Source organism: Ambystoma mexicanum, chromosome 13, assembly GCF_040938575.1.
Source record: "Ambystoma mexicanum isolate Mex_15411 chromosome 13, UKY_AmexF1_1, whole genome shotgun sequence".
Classification (NCBI taxonomy): domain Eukaryota; kingdom Metazoa; phylum Chordata; class Amphibia; order Caudata; family Ambystomatidae; genus Ambystoma; species Ambystoma mexicanum.
In genome coordinates this window covers 359,532,905-359,546,862 of record NC_090938.1, presented here as the reverse complement: position 1 = coordinate 359,546,862, position 13,958 = coordinate 359,532,905, and the positions used below count along the sequence as shown (strand labels likewise).

General features: G+C 49.5%; 1 protein-coding gene across 1 annotated transcript in view; it reads right to left on the bottom strand.

The window, feature by feature from the left end:
* The window catches only part of LOC138521214 (protein mono-ADP-ribosyltransferase PARP12-like), a 693,870-nt gene that overhangs the window by 308,300 nt on the left and 371,612 nt on the right, over positions 1 to 13,958 (bottom strand). The window contains exon 5 of the mRNA XM_069633866.1: positions 3,481 to 3,613. Coding sequence (XP_069489967.1) covers positions 3,481 to 3,613 — 133 coding nt within the window. The remainder of the gene's footprint in view (positions 1 to 3,480; positions 3,614 to 13,958) is intronic.

Below are 13,958 nucleotides of genomic sequence, written 5' to 3'. Positions count from 1 at the left end.
ACCCGCGAACCTCGGAAGAACAGCATCTGTTAAGGAGGAAAAGGACATCGTTAGCATGAGCAGCTTACCTGTAATTTAATCGTTCGCTGTCCACGGCTCTTGCGATCTGCATCCCGGAACCTGCGCTCCTCCCGAACCGACAGATCTGCAAAAAAGGAAGAAACAAGGCATTGGACATTTTTACAATTTAACGAACGGTGCTGAAAAACGTACCTCGCAAACCGCTCCTCGACCAGCATCGCCTCAGGAATTCCATGCACCGGGTGAGCACCACGACCTGTGGGGAAGACAAGACAACAGGTTAGCAAAAGGCAAGGCATCATAGCGCTGCGCTTAGCGCCTACTCACCGCATCAAGGCGCTCTAAAAACGCCATTACTGACCGGCAAGACCCAATTCAGTCTATGCCACATATTGGACTTCCGTGCACCTAAGGAAGAGAAAAGACATTAGTTAAACCAAAAAGGCATGCAAGGACAACAATATACCACAGCAATAAGATCTACCTGAAAGACTCAAAGCGGGCCGGCATCAATGAAGTAACTTGATCGCAATCGCCCACCAAGCACAACGCGCCCCTGCCAAGAAGGCAGGATGGAGAACACACCTGCATTAAAAACAAGGTAAGGAGAGGTCCAGAGAGGCCGCGGGTATACGGGGTGGTGGGGTCTGTTTACCCCAGTTGCCCAGTCTTGAACATTGCCCACCTGTATTCCAGGCAGAACCCTCCCGCAGGTCACACCTGGGAACCGCAGAGAAGGATACCCGAGTCCCAACTGCTGGGTGGCGTCCCTGTGGAACCAGGTGAGCGTGACAGATACTGCCATAATTGTCTTCCTCTTGGCCTCGCGCCTCCGCTACAGGAAATCCTCCTTCCTGGTCTCCTCGGGCACGAGCTGCAACAGCTTGGAGGCTTTGGCGATCATAGATTGGAATGATCCTACCTTGTCCGGTGGGGGTCGCCCTAGGCTGCGGGGACCCGATGCGACAATATCGTCTTTGGTGTCTGTCATCATGGCTGTTCCGTCCCAGTACCCATGTCTGGGTATGCTGGGGGAGATGGGATCCGACACGGGAGTGGAGGCTAAAAAGGGGGCGTCGGATGGCGCTTTCTTTTCTTTGTAGGTGGTTTATTGGAGGCCTGGGGGACCGTTGGAACAGGCCCTTGTGGCATCCTCTTCTGGATCTCCGACACCAAGGTGTGGAGGGTTGATAGGATGTCCAGAGACACATCCCTTGGTGGAACTGGCATGATCGGAACACTGGGCCCTGCACCCTCGTCACTTTCGTCGACCTCTTCCATGTCCTCGTGGACCGTGTGCAGGGACTCCATATCCTCGTCCTCTGTGGATGAAATTTCCAAGGCTTGGGCCCCGGCTTGGGACTGATCCGGGGCCTCTTTGCCCCTATCCCGCCCTTTTTTTCCACCCTGATGTGCTGGAACCAGGTTCTGAGATGGTGTCCCCTTCTCCAGAGGGCCGGTAGACCTTGTCAAAGTCACCACTGCAGCTTCACGCCTCGGAGGGAGGGAAACCTTCAGCGCTGTGTGGGTTACCCTCTCAGGGTCAGCCCCTTTAGCTTTCGAAAGAGCAGCCGCCACCAGCTCCATCTTCGGCAAAGACTTTTCTTGTGCCGCCTGGGCCTTCTTGGGCAGCTCGGCCTTCTTCTCCGTCCGCGGCTTCTCGAGCTTCTCCCACAGCTTAGCCGGGTTAGACGACTTCCTCTTGGAGGAGGAGCTCGATTATTGCTGGCAATGGAGGCGGATGGTGATGTTGATCGCACCCCGACTGCCTTAGGACCCGCTTCCGCTGTGACCTCGGAGGACCCGGACTTGCGGTGCTTGGCCTCATCTTGGGCCCCCATGGATGAGGCGCCCTCACAGGACTTAGAAGCCTGCTCCTCGGACCGACCGGTCTTGGGTGAGGCATGACCCTACTCGGGGCAGAGGCCTTGGCGTTCAGACACGCCGCCAGTCTACTATGCCTGTCCTTTGTCGTCTTCTTGGAGAATCCACAACAAATCTCAAAATCCTCTTCCCTGTGGTCTGGATGCAGGCAGTAGAGGCATTGTAGGTGCTTGTCCTCCACAAATACGTTCCGGAGCCAGCACTTGATACAGGGCTTGAAGAGGAATCTTCCTTCTTCTCCTCCGTCATGGTCGGAGGGCGCGAAATAGGACTGATGGCCTTTTAGAAACTTGAACGATCTTCGTCCTTGAGAGGCGCTCAACTTCACCGACAACGGATCCGCACTGTCGGCAGATGGAGTGAAGAGCACACAGGCTTTTTTGGAACAAAAATAGAAAATTTTTCTGTGAAATAACACAAAAAAACCTAGAAGTAGCTTGCAGAGCATAACTCGAGGACTCCGAACACTGAAACGCGTGGTAAAAATCTGAAGATGGCTGCCAGAGGGAGGGGCTTAGGGAGAGGGCTGTCATTGGCGGGGGCAGTATGACCAAGAGGACAGTGATTGGTTTATGGGAAAAATACATTTTTGTAAGTGAAAGTGAAACTGTTTTTTCTTTTTCCGAGGATTCCCAGCCTGACGACAGGGAATATTCATGAGCATGTGAATCCATGCCAGACCCCATGATGGAGAAATTAAATTGCTACAAAAAAGTAAAACCCACTATAAAAATGTAAGGTTAAACATCATAGAACCGTCCCAGAGGGTGGAGGAAGTGAAATCCCACAGGCTCATCATCTCCACCAAGGAGCAGTAGAGCACCCACATGGGTGCTGATGTTATGTGTTGTAAAAATAGGAAAGTATACCATCAGTGGTTGTTCTGAATGCCCCAATACAAACTGACCTATGCTGATGTCTGGAAGGAAACTGAAGTGGAAGCCCTCAACCAGCCCCCTGGTAGAACCCATTGCTAGGGCTGAAGAGAAGTTATCTGTGTTGTGTTATTAGTTTAGGGTTGGACATTTTAGATTGAAAATAGTGGACACTTTCTTTGTTTGAGCCTAGGATAGCCTGGAGGCTAAGGACTTGTGATAATGAGGGTTGGAACTTTCTGTTGGCCACATCATTGAACACTGTTTTGTAGAGTAGGGTGTCCCAAAGACAAGAAAGAACTTAAAAAATAGGCAAAAACCTTTATTGTTACGTTTTTGATCCTCATCCAAGAAGGTGTTGGATACCAGAGAAAGATCAATTTTGTATTGGCCTATCCCTGACATTATTTTGGAGATAAATTCTTTAAGTGTAGATTAAACCCTATATCCTAAAAAGGTGTTTATCTAACCTCTTCCTTATAGATAATCGAGCAGGAAACACCATCTTTGAACCAGACCGTAAAAGTCATGCATGTCATTGCTCAGCTTTGTCACAGCACTAACAAAAATAGTGGCCTTTGTTGCATTACTATTCCCTAGACACATTCACATGTAGCAACCACACAAAGAACCTATGCTTTCTTCATAGCCCTCTCTGCCTCAGAATGCTTTTTAAAAACAGTCTCTGGACGTTCCTGACCTTTTTTCCATAGGCAGCCCAGTGACCATCGCAGCGGCAGTACCACACCCACTGGTCATGTTGGCCATTCCAACGTCTCACTTTAATAGCCTTCCCTCGAATTTTCATCCGCTTGAAGTCAATGGAGAGTGCTCTAAAACAATTGCATAGAACAATTAGTATCAAACCAGTATTTGGAGTTTTAGATATAAAATACACAGCATTAGAAAGAGATACATACATCTAGATCCATGCTTTAGGACTCCAGTAAAAATGTTTTTGGTATGGTATGGCTTCATTAAGCACTACTATTATGAAAACTGTAAATCTTGAAAAGGGAACAAGCATCAAACTACCTCGTTTTGGTACGAAGGAGTTGATTAAATAGGACACTATACATTTTTTAAATTGCGCTACATGTTGTATTTCTTTTGCTTTTAAGTGTGGTGAAGATATTTATTTGTATTTATTTATTGTAGCATGCTCATTTTAGACTGAAAACATATCCCCAGAACACTTCAGACACAAAGTGAAAGTGGGGGGCAGTAATAAGAAATTGAGTAGTCAAAATACAAAAAGGGGAGTTTCAATCTTTGCTCTGAAAATGGAGTTGGCCTTTCATGGCAAGGAAGAGTCCTAGCCAACCTGTGTACGTACTGTGACAAAACAAACAAAAATGATGGTCACATTTGTAACCGGAATAAAACTAAGCAAGACATGTCCCAGTAAAGGTAATCCTGGCAGGTACTTAACTTTATGCAGTCAGTCATGCAGTCTTCCTTCAACTTCTCAGCACTGTGATTATTATTGCCTTGGTCAATATGTACTGACCTATGAAGGATGCAAGGTAACCGTCCAGCCAGCATTTGACCATGAGACTTGTTACATGCAAGGAAAGTTCAGAGTGTTAGCTCTCATCTTTTCCACTGATGAGAGGGTGCTTTTGCTACTGCACTCTGTGCTTTATCTATTAATTGTGAGCAAAACCTGCTTTTCTGTCACAGTGTGGACGCTATCGCGTGAGAATGATTTCCATACAGTTAACTTTTTGCACGTGTCGTCTGGATGACACATACTTTTTACTCTGAGAAGGAGAAAACACATTTTTAATCCCTTGAAATTGCATTTACTCTCAAAGTTTAAAAATAGGGAGTAAACTACCCCCACCTCAAAATCTTATTTGTAGCACTGGGTGGAACCACAGGCGCAGAGGTCTTCATTACAGCCAAACCGCTCGATCCACTTTTCGGCGGTTTCACCGAAGTGTGGCTGGGGGTACTTATGTGATTACTGTGTTTGTGTTGTGTCCCCCCATGTTTGTGTTTATGATTCAGTGTGCTCCTCCCATTAGGGGTTGCCTCCACAACAGTGTCCTAGCCCCCACATCCGGGCTCGCACACAAACCGCCTCTTAGCCTGGGAAAGCAACAGCTTTCCCAGGAAAGGTCTTCCCATATATGTCTATTCTGTACCCAAGAAGGCGGCCAATGAACAATATGGCCAAAGGTCAGGCAAAAACCGGTTTCTAGTCTTTGCATCAAATTTATTCCATCGAAGATTAGTTGCATCGAATTATTTCCATCGAAAAATAATTAATCGAATTCCCATACATAAAGTGCAAAATGCCAAAACCCTTCCATCGAATAGGGTTTCGTTATATAAACACTTTATATTTTTTGCATGGAAATTCGATGAAACATGCCTAACGTTGAAATCGTTAAAGTATTTCAGCACTGGCCAGCTTCCTCTAACTTTATTGAGGGGGGTTCCCCCCAACCCCAAGGGCACCCCCCAATCCTAACTCTAACCCTAACTTTATTAGTGGGGTACCCCCACCCTCCAAAGGCACCACCCTAACCCTAACTCTAACCCTACTCCTAACCCTAAAAATCCATCGAAATTCATTCAATGAATATGCTTTTCGATGGAAAAGCATGTCAATGAATACATTTCAATGGATAATGATTTGATGCAAATTATTTCGATGCAAAGACTGCATACCCAAAAACCTTGTGGCATGGCCATCTTGGGGTGTTAGCCACCTTTTATAGCCAGTTACGGTAAAATCCAACAGTGCACAAGTAAAAAGTATAAGAAACATTACAAAAATGTCCGCTGCCACCAGCCCACCCTAAACACATTGTCAATGTAACCAAAAGTATCCTAACAGCACTTCACTTTAGGGTGATATGTGCAATAGTAAAACTAAACAAAACCCCAAAAGAGAGACAGTCTCTCAGTAGTGCAGTGGTAAAGCAAAAAGAAAGCAGGTCCAATAGACGTCTGTGGGGGAAAGCTGCAAAAAAGAAAATCTTTCCTAACACTCGGTGGTCCGCCCCTCATAGACCCTAACTCGGTTGACTCAGTCTAACTGTTTCAAGAGCTTTCAAGGTCAATGATTACACCCTTTCCTTTAAGGAACAAATCTCATTGGTTACTCGTACTTATAGATTCTAACTTTTTAACATCCACAAGATTTAGATATTTACAGACTTTTCCATCCACTACGTTATTAATCCAATATTTTGTATTGTCTCGACTAAATTACTGCTGTTATATTTATGTTGGACTCCTTAAATATTCTATTCTTCCCCTACAATCAATTCTACACTTTGTAGTTCAGATTCTCTTTTAATTAAGTTACTCGGATCACATCACCCCTTAAGCACATATGCAGTGGCTGCCTATTCACCTAAGATTTCAATGTAATTATCAATGTATTATTTTTTATTTTATGCATGGAATTGCCCCCCTCATAATTATTTGATTTAACTATACTAACCACCCAGAAAACTGCACTCTTCTACCCAATTTCTATTAACTACACATTGTGCCCTTTCAATTATAAGTTCCAAAAATGTGGAATGATCCATCCTTAAATATACGCTCGTGCAGGACCCTACATTTGTTTAAGAAAGGCTTGAAACAACACCTTTTAGATTCAGTCATTGTTAACAATTTATTGTAATTGTTTACTTGTAAAGCACTTATACACAAGTGAAGCACTTCAAGGCAGGAAGGGAACAAGGGAATACAGTAGTCATTCTTAGGCCTTGACGTTTCCGAATGATCTAACAAAATTAACTAGCATACTAGGCCTGAGGCATTTCTACTAGTGCAAGTGCATGACAGTAGGGAAGGAGATAACGGGGGGATAAGGAAGGAACATACAATGAATGGGCTGCTATACTAGGCCTAATGACTTGTCCGATAGTACAAGTGCATGAGAAAGAGTGTGGAAAGAAGGAGGCAGGAAGAGAAAAAGGACAAACAGAACAGTAAACTACCGTACTAGGTCTGGCGCCATTCAGATTGACTAATGATAGGTCATCATCAATAATGCGCCTATGCACAAGTGTTTCATGGGCAACCAAGCTAGGGAGGGAGACAAAGGGAGGACGGGACAAACGATCTTGCTAGGCCTTGTGCATTCAATGTGGTGTAAGTGTGCAGGCAGGAAGTGCGAGGGAGAGGTAGGCGAACAAGTGCGCCCAGTCCATCAGGGCCTGTGTTAAGTGCAGTGAGGTTACCCCTCACATGGAACGTATTCGGAATGCATGAGTGCAAGGCAGAGTACAGAGGCCCCGAGGCAAGTGTGGGACTGGCAGGGGAGCTTGGGACCTGTGAGGCTCTGAAGGTGCACCAGGCGACCGGTCAGCTAAACTGAGCAGAGTTGGGGAGCATAAAGGATGAGGGAAGCAGGAGGAAGAAGAAGGAGGTTAGCAAAGGAGAGGGAGAGAGAAAGAGGATGGTCTTGAGGAGTTTCCGGAAACCTGAGGAGGACCGGCTCAAGACGCAGATGGGCAGAGAGACCGTTCCAGAGGTAGGCTCCTGCAGAGGATAAAGGCCTAGCCCCAAATCTCTGTTTGGACAAACGCTCACCCGCAGAGAGTTGGAGGAGGCCGAGCGGATGGCTCTAGAAGGACAGTATTTAGGAAGAGAGCGTTGTAGGTAGCGGGGACCCCGGCCCCAGAAAGCCTTGTTGACTATGCAGAGGGACTTGAAATTGATCCTTGCAGCCATGGGGAGCCAGTGGAGGGATTTCAGCGCCAAAAAGATGCGGTCCCTGTGCTTGAGGCCAAGGATAAGTCTTGCGGTTCTGTACTGGATAAGTTGAAGAGGTCGGAGAGTAGAAGTAAGAAGATTGAGAAAGAGACTGTTGCAGTAGTCCAGCCTAGAGAGAACCAGGGCTCTGGAGACGGCGAGCCTCTGGGGGAAAGTGAGAAGAACAAGTTACTTACCTTATCTGGGAACGTTCTTTCAATGGGATGTTCCTCCGACGTATTCCACATCTATGACAGGTAATGACCACAGCTGTGCTGCTTTGGAAAATTTTTGGCAGAGGGCGACCTGCGTCGATACGTTGTCCCTCGAGGGCCTTCGTCGAGGGTCGACGTCACCGAATGTTATATATAGGACGCACAGCGCCCGTAGCCTCAGTTGTAGTTTTTTCCTAGAACGTGTGGCACCAATCTCCTGCCAGTATGACTGCAGAAAGCCTTGCGGAAACGTAAGCTGCAATTGCATAAGAAATTCTGTAGAGGGGCAAGCTGGGAGGGTTCGATGTGGAATACGTAGGAGGAACATTCCATCGAAGGAACGTTACCAGATAAGATAAGTAACTTGTTCTTCGAGGGGATTGTGTCCTCTGACGTATTCCACATCTATGACAAACTCCGAAAGCAGCACCAACGTATGGAGGTGGGAAAAGTATTTACAATTTTAGAATTTTAGAATGCCCAATCAAATGGCTGAATAGAGGACTACCTTACCAAAGTCCAAATCCTGCCCATGGCTGGAGTCCAAGGAATAGTGTCTCACAAAAGTATGGACAGAGGCCTATGTGGCTGCCTCACAAATATTGCGAATAGGAACACCCCTCTGCAGAGCAGTGTAGGCAGCCACACCCCTAGTAGAGTGAGCCCGTAAGCCTACTGCAGGGCCTTTCCCACCAAACGGTAACACTCAGAGATCGTCAAAATGATCCATCTGGACAAGGTCTGCTTGGAAACAGCCTGACCCAAGCGTCTTCCAGCATAACCAACAAAGAGCTGATCGTCCACTCTGACCCGGGACATCCGTGAGAGATAGAAACTCAAAGCTCTCCTAGGATCCAACCTATGTAGCCTCTCCTCTTCCTTACCAGGATGTGGAGGAGGATAAAACGCCGGAAGAATTACCTTCTGGCTCAAATGGAATTGCGACACAACCTTCGGAAGAAAAGAAGGCAGCAACGCAAGGACAACCATGTCCTTATGGAAAACAGTAAAGGGTGACTTGGCGGAAAGTGCCTGCAACTCACTCACTCTGCGTGCGGAAGTAACCACAACCAAAAACACGGTTTTAAAGGACAACAGTCGCAACGGACAAGAATGTAAGGGCTCAAACGAAGCTCCGATTAGGAACTTTAACACCAAATTCAAATCCCATCCCGGCACCTGGAAAGGCGACGGTGGAAACACATTAGTTAGCCCTTTTAGAAACTGAGAAATCAAAGGAATCTTAAAATAAGAACATTCCTCAGGCAAGCGCTCAAATATGTACAGCGCCGCCAGGTAACCCTTAATGGTACCCATTTGCAGGCCCTTGTGGGCTAAAGAAAGCAAAAAAGACAAAACCAAAGGAATGGAACATTGGAAAGGATTCACATTCTGTACCCTGCATCAGTCACAGAACTTTCTCCAATGGCAACGGTACAGGGATTTCGTTGCGGGTCTTCTGGCCGAAAGCAACACCTTCATCACGTCTTCGGGGAGGTCCCAATCTTTATACCGCAACCTTTCAGATACCAAGCATGAAGGCTGAGAGACTTGACCTCTGGATGGAGAACCCGACCCCCCTCCCGTGAGAGCAGATCGTCTCGATAGGGAAGACGGCGTGGAGGGCAGATGGACATGTCTAGAAGGTCCGGGTACCACGCTCTCCTGGCCCATGCCGGAGCAATGAGGATAATTCGGGAACCGAACCTCCGTAACCTCTGCAACACTTGCGGAATGACGGGGACCGGAGGAAATGCGTCCAGCAGTGGGAAGGACCACTCCACTACGAACGCGTCCCCTAAGGCTCCTCTTGGAGGAAATTCCCGCAAGCAGTATCTCTCGCACTTCCGGTTGACACTGGTAGCGAAGAGATCCACTTGTGGGGTTCCCCAAAGGGCAAAGATCTCCAAAAGAACTTCCTGAGCCAGCTCCCACTCTTGAGAGACCGTGCTCTGCCTGCTCAGAGCGTCCGCCGCTGCGTTTTCGTCTCCGGCCAGATGAACTGCTGAGATCGAAAGTTCCTGCTGGATGGCCCAGAACCAGAGCTGCATCGCCTCCCTGCACAACGGGAGTGACCCTGCCCCCACCTTTTTTGTTGAGATAGTGCATGGCCACTGTATTGTCCGTCAAAATCAGGACATTCTTACTCCGCACAGACGGCAGAAAAGCCTTCAGGGCTAGCCTGACGGCCCGCAGCTCTAACAGATTGATGTGGAGTCTGGACTTCGACGGAGACCAACGTCCGCTGGCTGTCAACTCGTTGGCATGAGCTCCCCAACCCGTGAGTCCGTCACGATCGTCACCTCCGGCCATGGTTGCCAAAATGGAGCTACGTTCATCAGATTGCCTTCGACGGCCCACCACAGAAGATCCTGGGCGACCGAGGGCGGAATCTGAACGGGATCTGACATCCTGCCAGAGAACTGCGACCACTGCATCTTGAGAGCCCACTGCAGAGATATCATCCGCAACCTGGCCTCTGGCACCAGGAAAATGCAGGATGCCATGAGGCTGATCAACCTCAAGAACTCAAACGCCGGGAGACTCTGGGCACGTTGAAACTTAACCACCATCTGCAGAATGTGATGAGCCCTCACCTGGGGAGGCAAACACTGCCCCAGAGATGTGTCGAGCACTGTTCCGACGTATTGGAGCCGCTGGGTAGGTGTCAAATGAGACTTCTTTAAGTTGAGGGAGAAGCCCAGCTTGTGAAGGGAGTGGCAGGTGACGGACAGATGATCCAGGGCTTGCTCGGGAGAGCGCGACCTGATCAAGCAATCGTCCAGATAGGGGTAGATGTGAATCCCCCTTTCCTGAGATACGCTGCCACCACCACCATCAGCTTGATGAAGACCCTCTGGGCGGAGGTCAATCCGAACGGCAGGACCCGAAACTGAAAATGCGAGTCGCCAACCGCGAACCTCAGGTACTTTCTGTGCTTGGGAGGAATCGGCACATGAAAGTAAGCATCCTTGAGGTCTAGAGACACCAACCAATCCTGAAGTTGAAGGGCCTGGAGGACTTGAGAAAGAGTCACCATCTTGAACTTGTCCTTCCTGAGGAGCTTGTTCAACCCACGCAAGTCCATGATGGGTCTCAATCCTCTGTCTTTTTCGCGATAAAAAATAAGGTGAATACCATCCCTTGTTCCTCTCCGCTACAGGCACCAGTTCTATGGCGCCTTTCTCCAGCAGGGATAGGATTTCCTGCGCAAGGAGCGGATCCGGACTCTTCAAAAGAGAGCTTCCCCGGTGGATTGTCGCAAGGCCTCTGCCGGAAAGGAAGACAGTAGCCGTGGGCAATGATCTCCAGAACCCACACATCTGAAGTAATGGCTCGCCATTATTTAAGATGCTGCGCAAGTCTGCCCCCAAACGGCGAACCATGGGACATGGCCTCATGACTGAGCGGACACGGCTGCGGCAGTGCCTCAGGGCAAAGAGGCAACTGCCCGAGCGGCTTTGGCACCTTGAGTACCTTGCTTTCCACCTCTGGTAATCCTATGGTGGCCCCTTTGACTGGCAGCCCCTCTCGATCTGCCAAAGATAGAGTAGTGCCAAAAGGAACCTCCCCTCCATTGCTGTCCCCTAGAACGAAAAGGCGGAGGTTGACGTACTGCAGCTCTCAAAGACTTTGCTGCAGCTTTTGAGGTCTGCAACCTCTCAAGGCTCTCGTCAGCCTTGCTGCCAAACAGATGAACTCCATCAAAGGGCATGTTCAGAAGCCGGGATTGCACATCAAGAGCAAACCCCGACTTCCGCAACCACGCAAACCTGCGTATCACGGTGCTCGCAGCCATGGACCGGCTGACGCAGTCTGCCATGTCCAAACCTGACTGAACGGATTTGCACATGGCGTCCTTGCCATCTTGCACGAGGGCTAGAAAACCATCCCGTTCTTCCCCTTCTGGAACATGCTCAGGCACCAAAGATGCACAGTTCCACAGAGTGTGAGTGAATCTCGCCAAGGCACAAGCGGAGTTGGCCGCCTTCAAAGCCATTCCCCCAGATGAAAATACCTTCTTCACCCAACCATCAAAGCGCTTGTCGTCCCTATCAGGAGGGATGGTAGGGTACGTAGCCTGCTTCGCGGGGGCCGTAGCCGCATGCACCACCAAACTCTCCGGAGTAGGGTGCGTCGACAAGTAGCAGGGGTAACTACTGGCTGGGCGGTATCTTTTTCGGAAGAGACTTATTAACTGCCAGGAGACTCTCCGGAGCAGTCCAAGCCTCTGCCACCCTCCTTTGCAAAGCCATGTGAAATGGCAACACCGGGTCAGTAGGTGGACCTTGGTCCAGGATGTCCGTCAGATCATCCTGATCAAAATCAACAGGTGGAGCAGACCACCCCAAGTATTCCGTCACCCTTGACATGAGACACCTATGGGAGGATTCGGCATGCGACCCAGGCTCAGGCCTGCCAAACTCCACCTCCGGAGAGGTGTCAAGACCACTGGCGTCATGCAAGGACTGACAGAGTTCCTCCATCTGACTGTGCCCAGACAAAAGGTCATCAGGGACATCAGGAGGCACAGCCATCTCCTCATCAGACCCTTCCTCCACCTCCGAAATATACGCCAAAGGTTGGAACAAATCCAATCTGGGAGAAGGAACAGAGTAGGGCTCAAAAACAGGCCCTCAGGGACTTTCTGAGAGCCTTCCTCGGAGGTTCCACAACCCTCTGGGGCACCTCCGGCAAATCCTCCACAAACAGCATTGAGGGCACCCAGGGAATCGGTGTCGACCAAGCTGTTGACGGCGTCAACAACTTCTTCGAGGGTGGAGCCCCGAGAGAGCCCCTCGACAGACACAGCGCCGATGGCAACGACGCCTTCCTCGAAGGCTTCACAGGTTCCGACGGTCTCGATGGCGTCGAGGACCGGGACCGGGACCTGGATCTGGCACGGCTATGGTGATCTCCCTTGTCCAATCAGGACCTCAACGGCTCCCGAGGATCGCGCTGGACCGAGCCCGTTCTCTGCCAGCTTCTTTCGAAGGCACGGACGGAACTGTGCCTTGTGATTGGAAAATTGCCATCATCTGCTGGCGGAATGCATCCCATTCGGCCGGAGACGAAGACATGGTGGGACAAGTCAACCGTCTGGCGGAGTCCTCCTCCGACGAGGATGGGGAAGGCGACCAGTGACGGCGCTTCCTAGAATGCCTCGAAGAGGCAGAGGAATGACGGAAACCACTCTGAGACTGAGACCCCTGGACTTACGCCGACGCGGAGAATCGCCCTCGAGTCATCGGTCGAAAGCCCAGCAGACTTCGATTTATGGGGCTTAGACACCCTACCTATCTTCAATTTCTTCTTATGTTCCCGCAAGGCCTTAGATGTCAGGGACTAGCAATCATCGCATTCGTCGTTGGCGTGGCTTTCGCCGAAGTGTTGTGCGGATCCGTGATGGACATTTTTGAACCAGAGTCCCGACATTTTTTAAAGCCCGACTTCAGGGTAGTAGAAGACGAAGACATCTTTCGAAGAGAAGAATCGAGCGTGCCGAGATTCCGAAGCAAATAAGTTTGCGGAAAAAACGGAACTGAGACTACGGGCGCCGTGCGTCCTATATATAACATCCGGTGACGTCGACCCTCGACGGAGGCCCTCGAGGAAAAGAAGGATGAGGAAAGAGGGATAGGTAGAGTCAAGATTGAGGCAGTTCTTCACGGGTGGTCAGAATACAGTTTCTGTGCCTCTGCATGCTCTAAAGCCAGACTGATGGTCATAGAGGCAGCCAACAGATTCGGTGTGGACGGTAAGCTTAGAGGTAGCTAGCTTCTCCAAGAGTTTGCCCAGGAAAGGAGTGACAGGGCTCGGGCGATAGTTTGCCGGAATGGTTGAAGAGTCGGCAGAGGGTTTCTTGAGCAGAGTGTGCACAAGAGAGTGCTTGAGAGAAGTGGGGAAAACTCCAGTGGCAAAGGAGAGGTTGCAGAGGTTTGCCAAGGCCAGAGCGAGAGAGTCGGTGTTGTCTTGATGGTTTTGGAGGGGCAGGGGTCCACCTGTTTGGAAGAGGCTTTCATAGACCGGACTAGTCTGGAATACTCCTCAGGTGTGACAGGGGAGAGGGAGGAGAGAAGAGAGTGAGGTGGGGGGTGATGGGAGCCCAAGAGATGATGGTGCATGAGTGGGTGCCAAGGAGAGAGAGGACAGGATGTCCTGTGTTTTGGCGATGAACTGTGCAGCCAGGGGCGAGCAAAGGGCCTGGATGGGTGCAATGGAGGATGAGGCTGCAGTAGGG